This window comes from Enoplosus armatus, chromosome 12 (genome assembly GCF_043641665.1).
Source record: "Enoplosus armatus isolate fEnoArm2 chromosome 12, fEnoArm2.hap1, whole genome shotgun sequence".
NCBI lineage: Eukaryota > Metazoa > Chordata > Actinopteri > Centrarchiformes > Enoplosidae > Enoplosus > Enoplosus armatus.
The window spans coordinates 10,985,947-11,003,937 of NC_092191.1; the positions used below are offsets into that span (position 1 = coordinate 10,985,947).

At 44.0% G+C, this 17,991-nt stretch overlaps 1 protein-coding gene across 1 annotated transcript in view; it reads right to left on the reverse strand.

The window, feature by feature from the left end:
- The window catches only part of dlg5a (discs, large homolog 5a (Drosophila)), a 35,313-nt gene that overhangs the window by 11,061 nt on the left and 6,261 nt on the right, over positions 1-17,991 (reverse strand). The window contains exons 2-20 of the mRNA XM_070915433.1: positions 13,286-13,354; positions 12,000-12,174; positions 11,261-11,404; positions 10,103-10,286; positions 8,925-9,184; positions 8,406-8,718; positions 6,935-7,165; positions 6,400-6,584; positions 6,116-6,241; positions 5,059-5,191; positions 4,771-4,898; positions 4,506-4,681; positions 4,274-4,377; positions 2,971-3,063; positions 1,690-2,742; positions 1,027-1,147; positions 784-928; positions 290-423; positions 83-172 (exon numbers count right to left, since the gene is read on the reverse strand). Of these exons, the coding sequence (XP_070771534.1) occupies positions 83-172; positions 290-423; positions 784-928; positions 1,027-1,147; positions 1,690-2,742; positions 2,971-3,063; positions 4,274-4,377; positions 4,506-4,681; positions 4,771-4,898; positions 5,059-5,191; positions 6,116-6,241; positions 6,400-6,584; positions 6,935-7,165; positions 8,406-8,718; positions 8,925-9,184; positions 10,103-10,286; positions 11,261-11,404; positions 12,000-12,174; positions 13,286-13,354 (3,864 nt within the window). The remainder of the gene's footprint in view (positions 1-82; positions 173-289; positions 424-783; positions 929-1,026; positions 1,148-1,689; positions 2,743-2,970; positions 3,064-4,273; positions 4,378-4,505; positions 4,682-4,770; positions 4,899-5,058; positions 5,192-6,115; positions 6,242-6,399; positions 6,585-6,934; positions 7,166-8,405; positions 8,719-8,924; positions 9,185-10,102; positions 10,287-11,260; positions 11,405-11,999; positions 12,175-13,285; positions 13,355-17,991) is intronic.

A 17,991-nucleotide genomic window follows, 5' to 3' on the forward strand; every position in this document is an offset into this window, starting at 1 on the left:
TGCTACTTTGTAGTTTGATCTAAGGGGCTTTAAAAATGTTTTAATACTCGTGTGGTGAGTGTGAAGTGTGTGAGCGCAGTACCTCTGTCTGACCCCAGCATGGAGCGGGGGTAGCGGGGAGTGGAAGGGATTTTGATCCTCTCTGTGCGGTACTGGACATTATTGGAAGAACCTGGCAGAGGGATGAGATGATACCGGAATGAATGCTGTGACATAATATCTGAAGAGAGAAAGGGACATTGAGTCTGTGTCCTTTAAGTGTGTGTGCGTGCATGCGTGTCAGACTGACCGAGCCGTGCGCTGGAGGGCAGTGAGTTTGTACCGTGTGAAGCTCTGCTGCTGCGTGACGACGAGGATTCAGAGTAGTCACTCGTGCGCTTCTGCTGGCTCAGGTCCAGGCTCAGACGACCCTGGTGTTGTGGGCTGCACAGACAAAAAGAAAAAATGCCTTAGGAAACATTCATATAATTATACGTACAATGCTTACACAATTATTTGAACATGCATGATATTTCACAGCTCAGTGTTGATTAAATTGATGGGCTGAGCTAAATCACAACTGCACAATATTAAAGGCAAAGCAACAGTAGGACATTATTTCCATCCTAACCCAAATTTAATTATGTGATTTTGCCTTTGGAAAACAGGCTAATTAAAAAATATTAGTCATCATAATAGGCCACATCTGAAACACTGAGCCGACAATTAAGGCTCCTTCGACATAAACCACCGATCTCAAAAGGAAGGAGAGCAAGGAAACGGTGAGTGTGAAAAGGAGGTAACCTGGTGTGTGTGTGCTGGTGACATATCTGGGAGGCGACAGATGGACAGTTGCTGGTATGGACGCGGTGACTGCGCACGGTGTACACTGGATTCCTCATCACGGCCGTCACAGCGGGGCAAGGAGAGAGACCCCGATGGGCTGAATCTGACAGAGCACAGACGTGTTTCCATGTTAGAGTCACAGTCGATGATTATGGTGACAGCATGTAAGCGTGGGTTTATGTAAACATTTGAGAAACTCACTAGGAGGTAGGCTGCCATTGTAGACTGTGGGGACGAAGCCAACGCTGTGCCTATGGGTGCGGCTGGGCGAGGAACGCAGCATGTCCCTGGGCTCTGGTGAATGCTCGTCGTTAGAGTAGCTCTGTGATGAATGACAGAAACAATTGCTTACCATTTTCCCTGCAGGGTAACAAAACACCATTACGTCTTGGGAGAATACCCATTGTTGGAGACGAGTACCATATGAGAAAAATGACAGAATGAACATCCCACACAGTAAAATGAACATTTATCCCCCCCCCGTGTTCTCCTGTGTGCTTCTGGGCCTGAAGAGGTAGCCAGGCATGGTTGTCTGAGCCCCAGGCACTGACTCAGCTCCTGGGCTGGGTGGCTGTACCAGTGCAGAAGCATCAATCACTCCGACACGCTGGCTAAGAGGCCAGTCCCAGAGGCATAACTCTGATGGGGCTGTAAATTCTATTACAAAATGGATGCTTTGGCCCACTGGGATGATTTGAAATGTTGGTTCCATTTTTAATTCAAGCACTTCTCAAACGCATCATGTTCTCATCTCTTTATTAGAGAAGCAAACTGGTCTGGAAATGGTGCAGTGAGCAGGCAAAATAATATTTTTAGAAGAGGAACTTTCAGAAGCACCATTTTTGAGGCTGTTAATGGACTCACTTGGAAGGTGGGAAGAGTGATGGTCTGGGGGGTCATCCTACGTCGAAGGGCAGGGGCAGATTTAGGGCGCGGCCTCTTCACCTCTGGCTCCTCCCCTCTGGTTCGGCCGATGTCCTCATCACATGACTTCCTTGAAGTCAGGACCTTGCCGTCAAGGAAATAGTGGTTTCCATTCCTGTCTCTTTCTCGCTCGCTTCTCTCTCTGCTCTCTCCTGCTGCCATGGAGATGGCAGCCTCTCCTTTGCCATCTGAAGTGATCGTGCAGTCAGAGGCAGAGCTACTTTGATGTTTGTGTTTGAATTTAAAGGAGTCACTACGAGTGGGTGGGGTTGGAGGGGTTGGGGTAGCTGTGGATGAGGAGGAGAGAGACTCTGTCTTTGAAGGCTGTGGGGAGTGGGAAGCTGCAGCAGCTGCGGCTACTGCTGCAATCTGATTGGCTGCCATGTACTCCATCTTAGAGGATGGCGTTTCTGGCCGTTTGAAAGTGTCTGGGTCAAAAATGGACTTCCTCTGCTTGGGTGACTTGTAGATGGAGAGCTGGGCTGCTGCTGTGACTGGACTGGTGTTATCTGGGGCAACCGACATAGCTCCCACCATCATCTTGGGCCACGTGCCCCCACTGTGCTTCTTTTCCAGGGTTGTCTCCATTGTGATGCAGTCTGAGGGAGAGACAGGGTCAAAGGGCAAGGAGGAAGGTCCCTTTGTGTAGGGACAGCACTCTTGGAAAGCACTGGGCCCATAGCGGCCAGTGCCCAAGTCAGAGGCCGGCCGAAGGCTAGTGGCATGGAGGGAACCAGTGGAGAACGGCTTGCTGATGTCGCTGTACACCTCGTCAGATTCACCTCTGACCTTCCTCCTCTCCCCAGAGATGCTACTTGTGCTGGTGCTCCCAACATCAGGGCAGAAGATGTCAGTCTGTGTAGAGCTGTTGTGTTTGAGGTTGCGGCTGTTCCGGGAGTGAATCTCTGACAGGTGAATGCGCCCGTTGGACTTCTCTGATGACTCCCGCAGACTCTCAAAGATGTTCTGGCCTGATGTGCTGTGAGGGAAGAACTGTGGGGAGGACAGATGAAAGACATTTGCCACACAAATTAACACAGTCCAAGTTTTTTAAATGATACACTGGCGTAATAATTAGAGAATTCAGTTCTCACAAACCACACAGCCGAAGTTGTAAAACTGCTATGTAGGGCATGCAAAAGTAGAAAGAAAGCTCATGAAGATTTTTGGCATAGGTGAAGTAGAAAAGGAGTTCAGAAAGTGAGAAAGAGCGTGGCCCACCTTCATGAGAGAGAGGCTAAGAGAGTCCCTGCAGCTCCTCAACAGAGCCTCACACTCTGTCACAGATTTGTTATCCAGAGCAATGCCATTTATCTGGGGAGCAGAGAAAGACATTGGAAATAAGGACAGGTCCTTCAAAACTACAGCAATGCACGTTGGTCTCTGATATTCCTCTGAGGGGGCTAAGTGTTGTATGTCTTGTGTAGCAGTTTTTATCAAAATAGATGCACATCTACAAACACATACAGGTGACATATCTCCTGAACATGAGAGTGCCTGAGGCCTGAGATGTGTCTCACTCTGCTGCGGTGCTGAAACCACAAGAAATCTAGGGCAGCACATTTCAGTCTGAAGAACCCTCACACTGCAATCCGCACATTTCCATCACAATGGGCTCGACTTGAGAGATTTTTTTTTAACGGTCAGAGATATTAAAGAACAAAGTGAGTAATATATTATGGCTGAGATTTATCATCACATAACTTCAGGAAAGAACTTTCAGCTTTAACCTAGAACAAGTCGGATACATTTTATCGAGCATATCTGAGCTCACCTCTGAGCCACGGAGTTCAGCCCCCGACATTCAACTGCATCCCATGCATATTTCATTGCAGATTTAGCTCTCTGGACTCTTTTTTTTTGCAAACGCAATTAAGCATTTAATAAGTTATATATAACCTGATACGCTAATGTGATTAACATCCACAAGGGCATGATAAAACACGATACTCTTGCACGATTAAGATCTCTTAACGCATCATCTGTACTTACCATTGCTAATTGTGGTTGCAGTTGAGCTATCATCTGGCATATCAGTTCCCTGGGTACATGGAGAAGACTGCTATGCTGCTAAATGGTGAGCAGAGATATCTAAGTTCTCTGGGATTTAAAGGTTTCACAGGTTTCATGCTTAATTTCAAAGTAACAGGGGAGTTATGCTAATCTGCCAGTAGCAGCAGAAATCTTAAGAGACAAGGTCACTTTTCAAAGACAGAGATGGAGATGCATACTTCCATTTCTGACTCTCTCTTCCATTCCCTCAAGTGTGAGCATCTGTGCGCGCAAAGACAGCTCCACCTAGCCCTCTACAGCTGCAAGTTTTTGAGGATTTGATCAAAGCAGGAGACTTTCCTCCTTCTGCTTCACATACTCAACCAAATCCCACCTTATCTGGCTTTGGAGAGTGGATACTGGAATGGAACAAGGCCTGGATTAGAAAGCCAGGGGAACTTGTGTGAGCTGTAGTGTGGTAGATGAGGAGGATGGGAGTATAAAAAAATAAGGGGAGCTAACAAAGACTCACAGCAATCAGTCTGTCTCCAACTGTGAGAGAACCTTCCCTGGCTGCTGGACTTCCCTGGACGACGGCAGTGACAAACACACTGCTCTCCAGACCAATACCACTGTCTGAGATACAGAAGAGAAAATGGGGTGATGAACAAAAAAAATAAATAAATAACATAAGCATAGCAATGAGACAAAGACAAAACATGTAAATCTATTTATAAGCAAAGTAATTGAGCACTCTAATATACCTTTGTGTCCCACGAGGTTGATATGAACAGGAGTGACGAGCCTTCCTCCCAGAGACTTCCTTCTTCGTACCACCATGTTGATCAATCCTCCACCATTGAGCACTGCCTTCACCACCTGCTTCCTGTCCTTATTGGTCAGGTCGATGTCATTAATCTTCAACAACCAATCATTCACTCTGGAAACACAAGAGGATGGACGATGAAGCATTTGATAAACTGTGAGTCCAGAAAAGGACACAAGAGAGCTTCTTGAGGCAGCTCATACCTTAACCTTCCATCTGCGATACTTCCTTTGTCCACCCTTGTAACAAATATTCCACAATCCCCTGGTAAATACGGATCATTTACCCCCTCAGCAATATCAAACCCAAGTGCCTTCAAATCCATGTCATCCTGTAAAAGGCAATAATATAAATGTCAGTAAATTCATTCATTTTGACAAACTTATTTCAATATCACTACGTTTTGGCAGTCCTTAGAGCTCTACTGGGTCTCAGGAGACTGGCATGTCACCAAATCACTCTCAGTAATAAGAGCTGAGCACTGCTCTTACCCTGTCTTTCTCAAACTCCACCACCTCTGTCTCCCACTCCAGGGAGTCTGTGTCGATGGCTGAGTCGTGAGAGCTGTGGGCCATTAGCTGACAGAACCGGGCCTCCTTCTCCAGCTGGCTCTCCATCTTTTCCCTTAACAAAGGAAGACATCGCACACGGAGTCAAAGGTCAGTCACTTGAGGATGGATGGGCAGAGACAACAGAAAGAAAGAATTGCACACAACCAGTCTGTATACTGGAAAATATTTTTCGAACCAAAAGCACACTGTTCTTCTGTTTGGACTTAAGTTACAGCGTGCATCACTATGGATGCAGAACCAGCCTGAATTAAGGGGGCTTTGCATCTACAGAGATACAATAACAGCAGACATTTAGAAAGTATACATCTTTTGACCTTCTTTAGGCTCAAACTTATCTTTGCAAAATATTTCTAACGTCCTCTCTCACACTAGCAAATGCCTTTCGTTTTGTGGTTTAGGGAATCAAATTTATATTTACTCATAAAAAAAACTAAAAGTAGAATGCACACAATGCCCCGCTGTCAGTAAGATATATGGTGTCCTACAGAGGCATGCCTTGAGGGTAGCTGTGACATTAAAACCCCAATCAACCATTGTTCTTTACAGAGGATAGAGGAAGACACTCTCAAAGTCACAGCATGCGGCATACTGCATACTTTGACTCAAAACTGGTTGTCATATACACTTTAGCCAGCAGAGGGAGCTTTTACATGCTTTATAAACTCGTTCAAATGCAGGGAGGAAGAGACAGTGAGAAACCGAATGTGTATGTGTGTCCAAAACACTGCCACTTTTCGGGATTACACTTTTAATCTGGCCATGTGGAAATGGCGCCAGACAAACAACTGGCTCCATGATGTCTCCAAAGGCAGAATATCACAGTTTACGCCCTGCCACACACCGAGTACAACAGCTTACAGAGACAAAGACAGCACGGCACACGAGTTGGCTGAGTAGAGGCAGTGTTTTTCAGTGGTCGCTCAAATGCAGTCTTTCTCATCATAACTGAGGTTTAAGAAACCTGGCGAAGACTTACTTTAGTTCTTTGAGCTCTCGCAACGCATCATTCTTCTGTTTCCTCATGTCATCCAGATTACGCAGGGCATCGGCCAGATCGCTGACTGCCCGGTCCCGTTCCCGCCGCAGGTTATCACACAGAGTCCTGAGGAAGGAGAGGAGCAAGGAGGCGAGACGACGTGAGAATAAAGAGTGGAGTGTATTGGGAGGAGCAGGTATTAGCCAGCGATTCTCTAATATCTACGACATGGTATGTGCCCTCCAACTCTGTCAGGAACCTTTAACAAAGACACACAGACTGACCTTATGCTCTCCCTCTCCGCCACTATTTTGTCCCTCTCCTGAAAGGCCCAGTCCCGTCGACATTTGGCCACCTCAGCCTCCTGTGTGGCCTCCTTCAGTTCCTGGGACATGGCCTCATACTGTTTTCTCAGCATCTCAATCTCCTTATTGGCCCGTTCCATGTCCAGGGTGGCCGAGTCTTGTTTCTAAGAATATTGAGAATAGATGAATAAGATTATTCATTATCCATTGCATTTCCATTTGTTACAACATCACAGTGTCTAGTGTGAAAAACTGACTCAAATATTAAAAACAGTAAATGTGGAGAATATCCAGAACAAACCACAGGTCATTTTCAAGTACCAACGTTCAAGTACATGTGACCATGTGACCATGTGACTCTAGCGGGCAGACAGAGGTCCAGACAGCTCAAGTGTCAGTTGGTGGATTACAGTATGTCGGTGAACTGACAGCTCCCAGGATGCACTAAGCTCCTTATCGTGTGTCCAACCTTTGACTTTATACTGTCAAATCTGAGCTGCGGTGCGTTTCTTACCTGTCTGGCCTGATAGTACTCTCGGAGCAACTGATCCCTTTGAATGATGGCCTCCGTCCTCTCCTTGCGGGCCACGTCCCTCTCCTCCCGGACCATCTCGATGTCCTTGCAGGCCTGGCTCAGCTCCTTCTGAGCCTCGGCCTTGTCCTTCACCTCGTGGCAGTACTTCTCCAGCAGCTCGTTCCTCTCGCAGATGGCCCTGTCGCGGTCCACCAGTGACGAGTTCAACTCCTGTCACAGAACAAAAGGGGGAAAAATGGAATGAGGGCATCTCAACACTGTGAGTCATTAATGCGATGTGAAAAAATTATTTGAGGGCCAAAGCAGAGTGGCCCTACACTATTTATGAATCCTTTTTGTCTGTAAACCAGTGTTCAGAAATATTCTTCAAAAGGGAGGCGGCGGAGCTGAACTATTTTTGTGCAGTGTCCTCTGTGAAAATGGCCTTTGAGCACTGACTGAAAAGTAGATGCCAGGCCCGAGTCATGAACAGACGCATTAAAAACCTGACAGAATTGAATATCAACCTCACAGACAAAATACTTCACTCAGTAACTGTCAGTAAGGCAGTAAGCCTCTTCAGAAAGCTGTGATGAGTAATGATAAGAACAGTTTTATTCCAAAATGCTTTATATTCAATTTTTTAAGATAAATTTGTATTTAGTACTAGTACAGGAATAGTTTGACATTAATGTCTCTATGTTAAATATGTAGCTGGAGCCAGCAGACAGTTAGCTTAGCTTAGCAATAAAGACTGGAAACAAGGGGAAACAGCTAGCCTGGTTCTGTACAAAAGGTTACAAAATCCGCATACCAGCACCTGTAAAGCTCACTTATTAACATGTCATATCTTTTTTGTCTAATTCATACAAAAACTGAAGTGTAAAAAGAACAATTCACTGGGACATGAGGTGTTATGTGCTGGACTATTTCTTGGCCAGTACCAGTAACTCCAGGAAGTTACTGGTACTGGAGCAGGCCAAGCAGGAAGTTACTGGTACTGGAGCAGGCCAAGCAAGAAAGAGTCCACCAGATAACCATTTTGGATTAAACAAACAAGATATAGTGTGTTCATTTAGAGGTCCCTTTTGGACAGAGGTAGACTAGCTGTTTCTCTGTTTGCAGACTTTATTGCTAAGCTAAGCTAACTGGCTGCTAGCTCCAGCTATATATTTACCATAGAGACATGAGAGTGCTTTTGAATCATCATCGATGATCCCTCAAGTTTTTTCATTTAACATATATCGTCTATAAAGTCTATAATATATCGGATTTGGTGAGTAAAAGCTTAATCATCATGTGATTCATTCATTTCTGTTTGATATAGTCCAAAATATTTGATAAATTGTTTGTGTTTTTTGTTTGTAAGAATTTATAAGAACAGTTGATGTTTTGATATTAAGAGTACATCAGCAATGACCGACATATAAACTAAAGTTGTGTACATTTGATACATTCTTTAGCCTGATACCTGTCTGAGTGCCTCCAACTCCTCACTGGCCACCACTCTCTCTGAAGAGGTGTTTTTCAGTCGGGCCTCGGCTGCCTCCAGTTCTGTCTGTAACTTGTCCAGCTCCTTGATCACCTGGTCCCTCTCGCTCATGATGAGTCGGTACTCGTTGAACACGGAGTCCCTCTCCTCCTTGTACTTCTCGCAGTCCTTGGCTGCCTTCAGCTGCAGGTTCTTGTAGCGCGTCACCTCTGACTGCAGGCGCTCCATCTCTCTCTGCAGCTCCTTGTTCTGAGCTGAGGACTTGTTCAGCTCCTGCTGCACTGAATCAAACCTGGGGAGGACGATGGTGAGCATTTTAGCTAACAGTTTTATGAGATGACCTCCTCTGCTAGACTGATTCAAGCCGGTGAAACCAGCACATGTTTGAACCACAATATTTACTACATGTCGATATTAAGTGATTTTCCCTGGAGTATAACACTGCTCAGGTTTTCTCATTTTGTTCTGCGTGTGTGTGCAGGTGATAAATGCTTTCACCTCCTCATCGACGTGGAGTACTGCTGCTGGTAGTGCATTGCGGAGTCTCGCTGTTTGAGCAATGCATCCATCTGCTTCTGCAGCCTTCGGTTCTCCTCCTCGGCCTGCTCCAGGCGGCTCAGGTCTGTGTTATGATTGGCCACCTTCTCACTGTAACGCTTGCTCAGGGCATCATACTCCTTCTTTACCCCCTCCAGCTTGTCCATAGCTGTGTCATACAGTTTGTTTAACACCTCTGACGAGCCCTTCTCTCTCATTACCTGGTAGGGATGACAAAAGTACATATGAAATGACATTCTAAAACTACTGATAGTGTTCAAAGTGTTGATGCCATCAGATGAAATCGAGCTAAACCTGTATTTGCTGTGCCACACCTTAGCAGCAGATGGCATCAATGTGTAGGCAGGATTCTATTTTTACAGTGCAAGCAAATCCTGTTCCAACTTAAACAAAGGCTTTTATAGGTGTAAGACTATTTCTAGAACTGCACCAAGGCACGAAAGTAAAACCAAATGGCTGGCCTGCAAAATGAACTGTTTTATTTGTGGAGTGTGTCCTTCAGACTGCATTATTCATTCTCTGTGAGACTGGATGTCTAATTACTGCAGGTCTTGCTGATATAGTCCTCCTGATTCCCGACAGACTGCTGTGACCCGAGGGCTGTATTGACCTCGTCTACACAGCATACACTGCGTATTATACACTGATCTTGTAGCTACATGGTTTGGGTCAGTGTGCCCTTTGCCCAAGCCAAAGCCCTTTTCTTCTGCGCTTGCCCTTTTCAGAAATGCTCTGTATGCATTTTCCTCTGCTTGGCTGCCCTGTGCTCTTAACCACTGCAGTGTTCCCATGGGTGCTGTGTGAGACAGTACTGCATAGTAGTCCAATACGGGTCACAGCACCCTTGGTGTTTAGAACAATGTATTCAATGCATAGAAGACAACAGGCAGTACTGTTTGACTTTCCAACAGTATGGCTTCAAAGCATAAAGAGAAACTATTAAACATGTATGATGCCGTAGCAAATGAACGACTAGTTGAAGTTAGATTTTGTGTATTGGCTCTAACATCTGTGCCATATCAGTAAATCTCTGAAGGCAATTCCTATCTTTACAACATCTGGGCAGCTACAGCAAACACCCACAAACGTGTATGTGTGTGTGCGATAGTGGATTATACCTGCTGTTGCTGCAGCCGCAGGTCCGCCAGCTCTTTCTGGTCTTGACTGTGCAGTCGTTGGAGCTCCTCGCAGTTCTGTTTTAGGTGGTTGTGCTCTCGGACAAGTTGGGCATTGTCCCTCCTGAGTGTCTCCATCTCCTCCTTCAGCTGCGTCTGTTCGCCCAAGACTCGGCTGTGCAGCATGCTGGGAAGAGGAAATGTACGTGTGCGTACAGGGAGATCGACATCATACATGCAAATATACATAACAGAAAGCAGGCTTTGATGACATAAAGTAAATGGGGGGGGGGGGGGGGGCTTAAAACCCAGCAGGAAAATTCTGTGGGTGATATGCAACATGTAAAACTTAAATAAAGAAAGTAGACTATTGTGCAATCACCTGCTTTTTGAAGAGAATTAAAAATCCCCTTAACATGCCCTCCCTCACTAATAATAAGTGTTAAACAGCGCAACACGCTAACTAACTTTACATTCTTAGATTTACAATTTTTTAATTAAGCTTTCTGTGTGGAATATCTTTAGTCCATCTACTTTACAAAGCATCCTTGTTATCTATATACTGGATAAAATGTCTATCTGATTAGCAATTAACATCTTAATTTGACAACTTCTGCTTCTGTCATGTTTGAAAATATTCTAACTAGCTGCACTCTCTAATAGCTAATACACCGTATGATCAGTTTCTATGCTCCAGAAATTTTGCCTCGGCTTATGAGCTGTTAGGCTGAATTATTCAATCACATAAATGCCTCCATTTCCAAGCTTTTAAAACCATGCATGTTTTTTTTTTTGCAGTGCCAATTCCCTTTCAATGTGAAAGCCAGCTGTAGCTCCAAGGGATGTTCTTTCAATTAGGTTAATTGCAACACCATGCCAGTATTTGCTGCAATTCCAGTAAAACAATGCAATAAAACGTAATTATTTCTACGCTGAAAAGCAGCTGGTGGCAGGTGACAAAATGTTCATCCTATGCTTACAACATCAGTCCTGACACACATGCACCACTGCTTTCTTATGGAAATCTAAGAAACTAGGTGCATTGTATTTAGAAAACATAATACAGGTAAATATCTAAAACTGAATGACTATTAAGAGTCTTTCGTTAGCAGGGGAAAAGGGAAAATAGGTACCATGAGACTTAGCAGGAGAGATACTTACTGGTAGAAGTCAGCCTCTTTTACAGCCTCCTCGCACCTCTTGAGTGTTTTGGTGTGCTGGTTCTGGAGAGACTGCAGATCTGCCATGGCCCTCATGCACTGACTTTTCAGACGCTCATAGTCATGACTGGCTTTGGAATTTGGCCTTAAGGAGAAAAGCAGCAAGGAATCAAAACTCTCCAGCAGCCTTGTGTGATAATGTGGCCAAACACCGCTCAGATAGGATATAAAGTACAGAATTGACCTTCCCCTTGTATGAGCATTTGTAGGACAGGAATGAAATGTTTGACTAAATGTAAACAACATAAAAACAAAGTATGCACTGATGTAAGCGAAGCAGCCTTCGTATCATTTGTTGCACAAGAAACATCTGGTAAGTAGAGCACATTAAACTTAATTAAGCAGACAGTGTCAGTGCCCTCTCTCTGCAAGGTAGAGTCAGCGTTATTCCAGGCAGCAGATAATTAGTAGATGAAAACATGGCAGACTAAGGACGCTGACATCACAATGACTTTAACAATCTAGAGAGAGTCACCATTACCAATCATAAACTTTGCTGCTCTGAGAGCAATGAATCTCAGGTCAGAGTCGATACTTGGACCTGATGTATTTCATTTAGGAAAAAAAAGTCTCTATAATCCCAGTAGACAGATTCATAGACATCAGCCAAATAAAAAGTGTAACCAGAAGGGAAAAAAAACCCAGTAACAACAACTTGGCAGGCAGGCCAGGATTTGCACCTGCAGTCGTCGAAGGTGGTCCCCGGCGATGCCAACGCCAGACGCTTACGGAGCTCATCCCTCTCCCTGGTCACCTGGCGGAGCTGGAACAAGATGGTGTCCAGGTTGTCGCCGGATGGCCGGTTGTCGTTGATGGCTGGGGGCGGGGAGGACGCTTCACCGTTAACAGGCGAACCTGCGACAGTGAGCACATTACCGGAGGCTAGGACTATTGATCAGCACACACTGGAAAAGTTTCCCTCGCAATGCAAATCATCATTCAGAAGTTGCATTATATACACATCAGCCCAGATACCACTGAATTCATCTTCACAGATGACTTGTTGAAGGACGAAGAGTACTGCAACCAACTCCTAATGCAGCATTAGGGAGCAACAAAGTTTAGTCCTCAGGGCAGCAACTGCCTGCTCTGAAACTCCTATATAATCTGCTAGGGGTTTTTCCATGACAACTTGCTGCAAATTTGCAGGAAATTATCTTGGATTTACAAGACTACATTATCTGTAATCTCTGACATCAAATGAAAGGCAGAAACAGCTGATAGGATTTGGATTTGGTGATGTACTGCATCTCTGGTACTTTCTGTGTGACTAAAACAAATGTATCCGTATATATCCATATAGTAAAGCAATTTAAGCACTCGTGTTTGGAAAGCCAGGGAATCTGAGGTCTTTGTAAAGGAGGGATAACTCCACACTGATATACTTCATCTCGCGGCTCAATTCTACCTGTCAGGGTCTCAAGATTAAAATTCACCTGATCGATGATTTGTCATTTAAATAACAAGGTCATTCCCTTTCACTGTGTGTCCTCGACAGAGACATAGACAAAGACTTATATGTCATTATATGTATGTGTTAAGGAGTCATTTTCGGGGTTGTTTTCTTCATTGAAAAGAACACCCATGGCTGGAAATCTGAGGATTATGTCCATCTTTGGCTCAACATTTGGCCCTTTTGGAGGTTTATGTAACACAGCTGAGTCATTTGGACCTTTGTCAAAACCAGGGAAAGGCAAGCATGGCTTCCTTAAGGAAAGAGAAAGACACTGGGGGAGCGTTTTTGCCTCAGTGTGGGGTTTAAAAGTAAAAATAAAAACACTGACACGGAAACTAGCCTAGCAGACAATCAGGAATTACACAAATAACAGCATAAACATGTCATACTGCTGACATGCTGATTTTACTTTGGCACTGTTATGGTGCATTTGGAGATGGTATAGAATAGTATAGTCGGACTTGACATGGCACACATAGCATAGCAGGCATCTTGAGTCATTATACATACCAACACTACTGAGGGAGCTGCTGCTTTCTGAGTCAGACGGCATGGTGGAGAGAACACTGTATGTGGAACCTGCCGAGACACAAAAGCCAAGAGAACAGATGCTTTCAGATATAAACGCACTGATAGATTGATTAACCAATTACACTCAAGTTTGCTGCCTGTACAACGTGGAAAGAAATTAATTTTACACAGTCAGCTTCATATTCCCTGCACACTTGTATGATAAATTTGGTGCAAGGTTTATACTTGGAATAATAACTTCCAACACTCCCTCTTAGCGGCTCTATATTATCGCTCCAGACCGCCATCGTCATTAAACCTCCTTTCCCTCACTGTGCACTCTGCCTTGCTTTGATGTATAGTCCCTGTATGTTTCTGCTACACAGGCAGAATGTCACGGCTGAAATGGGATTTTCTCTTTTTATGTCAAGCACATAGAGAGAAGGGGGAGAGAGAGAGAGAGGGAGAGAAAATGATTCTCTATCTGAATAGCTGTACACACTGTTAAGCTGGGGGATATTTCACACAGGCGACCACAATCCATAGGAGAGAGTATGCAGATCCCCATTATACTACAGAGTCCCTGCTCCAAAGGGCAACGTAAACATGGCTGACAACACAGACAATATTTGTCAAAGACATACCTTAGACTTGTGCTTATTGCAGAAGGCAATAATATTTCTTATTTTCACCAAATTCAATTTCAATTTCAATAGGAGTAGTGTAGGTTTAAAAACGGTTTCTACTCAGATTTTATATCCCCACACATCCAAAGTTGCAGTGTTAGCTGCTGCAAGACGACACCGATCACCACGATTTACAGTGAATACGTCCCTCTTGAAACACAATTTAGAAAATTCTTCACGTAATCACAATTGAAAAGAAAAATGGGGAAAACACAAAAATAAATTGATAAATGTAGGGCTGTAACTGACAATTCATTATCGATTAGTCTGCTGATTATTTTATTGATGAAAGCATTAACGGTTCAAAAATGTCAACACGACATCTTCAAATGGTGTTTTGTCTGGCCCACTGTCCAAAAGGTATTTAATTTCATAAAGATTAAGAAAAAGAGCAAATCCTCACATTGGAGAAGCTGGAACCAGAGACATGTTTTGCATTTTAACTCAATATAAAATATCAAAATGGGTTCTGACTAATTTTCTTTCTACTGATTAATCTGCCAATCATTTCAGCTCCAAATAAATTCCAACAAGTCCTGTATACATTAACGAATAACAGACAAATTTGAACCTGCATAAAACAGCACAGTGAGTCACAGATAATGCTAATCTAATGTGATAAATGCACGCCAAACACATGGACAAAGTCTTGCTGTGTACAGGCTTTAAGAGAGCAGGGGAATGGTAGCTGGCTTTTTCAGCAGCAGGCAATAGATTGACGCCAACTGTTCTAGATCTCCATCTCTGTCCTTGCTTCCCCACTGGGTTTAGCAACAACTCTGGCTCCAGCCCTCAATGTGTGACAAGGCCAAGCCTAATTAACTATGAGCTCTGTGCGACTGAGACACTCCATCTTAGACCCCGCAGACAGAGGAGAGGAGAGGGGTGCAAGAGGGGAAAGAAGGGGAAGGCACGGAGAAGAGGAGGACAGATGAAAGGAGATAGCCTAACTGAGTCGCAAAAGAGATAAGGAGGGAGGGTGTTTGAGAGACAAAGAGGGAGAGAAGTAAGGGGAGAGACTGTGGAAAAAAAAAAAAAAAAAAAAAAAAAGGAGCAGGGCGGAAAGGCTTTTAATCTGTTCTGACATTCCCTGATGCTCAACACTTTTACCCTGCGAAGTGCTCGGAGCACGCGGCTTTGATTTCATATTGTTCCATCAGACATGATGAGAACCACTCTGGGGCAGCACAGCATTAGTTCTCTACAATCAACACAGCTATGCAAAAGGCTCATGCTCATTTCCATGGCTGCAATGAAAAGCAACAACTTCTTAAGCCCAGTATGTGACTGACGAGGTGTCGTAGTAAAAGACGTGAGCCACTGAGAGGTATTATGCCATCTCAGCTGAGGGATTAAGTCTTTTTAAAATGCTGTACAGAGTCAGTAAAGCTCGGAGCCAGAAAAAAAAAAAGCTGAAAAATGTAGCTTCTTGAATGTTGTACTTTGTGATTTGGAAACCAAAACACTCAGATAAATTAAAATCCCAGTAATCTCTACCACTGAGGACACTCGCAAATCAACAGACAGCGATAACTCCCACGAACGAGGCAGTTCTTGGACAATCCTCAGTATCTCGCAATCTCATTTGGCTGCAAGGACAAACATGTGCACCAAAATTCCCATATTTAGATCAGTGTCATGTGCTGATTAGTTAACCCCGTAAGCACACAAACAAATGCAGTATGGATTGAATGTCAGACACAAGCCAGCTATCTGGTGGTCGATGGGTCAGGGCATTAGCCTTTTCCGACAGGTTTTTAATCATCGATAGCAATTAGCACCAGCCACAGTCAGTGAGGCTGATCATTTGTAAACAGGCTCACTGCATCAATAAAGCATGCATCCATTAGGGTAGCATAGATCTGATGATCTACAGCGGGAGAATCCACCTGTCTCTGCCAAAACACCGTCAGACAGGACAGATCAGACCTGAGAAATCGTTACCAACATTCACGTTACATTCCAACAGATAGACACATCATGACAGATTTCGTCAGCTGCCATTAGGTATGGTAATATGGAGCGAGCATCTGCTACTGCCTTCCATCATGAGATACACTCTAAGGTGAGAAATATTCCAGTGGACCTGAGGCGGCAGTAACAAAGGCCTGTCGCTGTGATCTAAATAGGTCAGGGGGAGTACTCGTCCTACCTAAGGGGTTACACTTCCCCCACTCCGTCCTCCACTCTCCCCTCTGCCTTCCCTCCCAATCAAGCGATGTGCTCAGCAACCAACAGTTGCTTCAGACAACCAGATTATGTTCTCCAGCACATAAAGCAAGATGACACACGTTGCCATGGTGAAAGTGGATGAGAGGAATAGTAAATTCTGCAGCGTGGTGAAAACGAAGAGCATGAGATTTGGGAGGCTGGTGGAGGAGAGCCTTATCAAAGAAAGATGCAAAGTCTGGCTTCCACCGTCGGGTGAGACTAAATTATTCATCAGTTCCAGAAAAATCTCTTATCTGACAATGAGAGCGCCTCCCAAAACATAAAACAGATATGATTATCATCGCGATTGGACTCTGCCGAGGTTTGAAACTCCCTTTATCAGAAACATGTAGACAAGCCTTGAAACTATGGATTCGACGCAGCCTAGGCGTCTGTTCTGTTCCCAAGAACAGAAAAGACACAATTTTCAAGGCCAGTTGGTAAAAGAGCAGCATTAGCATTCCAAAAATAATACTGTGTGCTATCCTTTATTAGCCGCTGTCAGCTCTTCTCACCGTCAGTGAGCAACAGTGATTAAAAAGAGAAGTCACACACCAAGAGGCGAGCTGAGCCTAAATAGTCTTGGTGGTCTTTCTCCTTTTGCGTCCTCAGCTTCACAGCCATTAAACTACAGAAGCGCAAATAATAGCAACACTAATAATACAGTTGAAAACTACCCACTCATTTTACAGTGTGCTTAAGTGAGGCTGAGGGATGTGTCAGCATTAAGCCAGAGAGCAGAAAGCATCTCTTTTACCTTGGCATCCCAGACCTCTGAATCCTGGCTGTGGTTGTGCTCGCAGGATGGAGGACGTCGCTTGACACACATCCCACCTACTCTGTCTCAATAATGGTTGAGAACCATTGAGAATGGTGTTCAACAGCTGTTCATAGGAGAGAGGTGACAGGGAATGTGGTGCAGAGAGGGAGAATGTCATGCAACAAAGGTCCCCGGCTGGAACTGAACCAGGGACATTGCGATCACAGTACATGTATGCATGAAGAATTTGGATCCTTACATAAAAATACTCCATTACAAGTTAAAGTCCTGCATTTAAAAGTAAAAAATAAAAGAGTTATATTAACATTATTGGATTATTACTATTATTGATGCATTAACATGTAAGTAGTTCTTTAATGTTGTAGCTGACAAGGTGAAGGTGAAGCTGATTTTGGTACTTTAAACTATAATAACGCATCATATCTTATAATCTCATCGTATGTTTTCTATGTTGAATTATCATCTGAAAAGTAACTACAAGTCTGAAATAAATATAGTGCAGTAAAAAGTACAAAATTTGCCCCTGAAATGTAGCCTAGTGGAGCAGTAGTACTAGTGTAAAGTAGCATAAAATGTAGGCTAAATACAGCATAGGTCCCTCAGATGTGCACTTAGTACAATACTTAAGTACATGTGCCTTGTTACTTTCCACCACTGCTTCACAAAGCCCCTGAGTGCAATCCACAGCTGTAAGTACAGTATCAGTGTGGAGACGTTCACAAACCAACATTCTTCTAAGGCTTTTAAGGCTTGTGCAAATGTTATCATTGTTCTAGAAGCTTTATAAAATTATTATTATTGTATAACAACAGTGACAAAGAAGCAGTATTTAATGTGGATTGGTCCTGGATGGCTGATAAGCATTTAGCTTAATGAGGTCAGTATTATTGCCGTTACGGTCCAGCATACTGGAGCATCCTTATTTTGGGGGACACTCAGCTAGAGACGATTACACACCTGTATCCTCACCTACACCTCATTACAAAGTCTGTGTAAAGTTTAAAATTGTGGTTAATGCATCTGCAGAT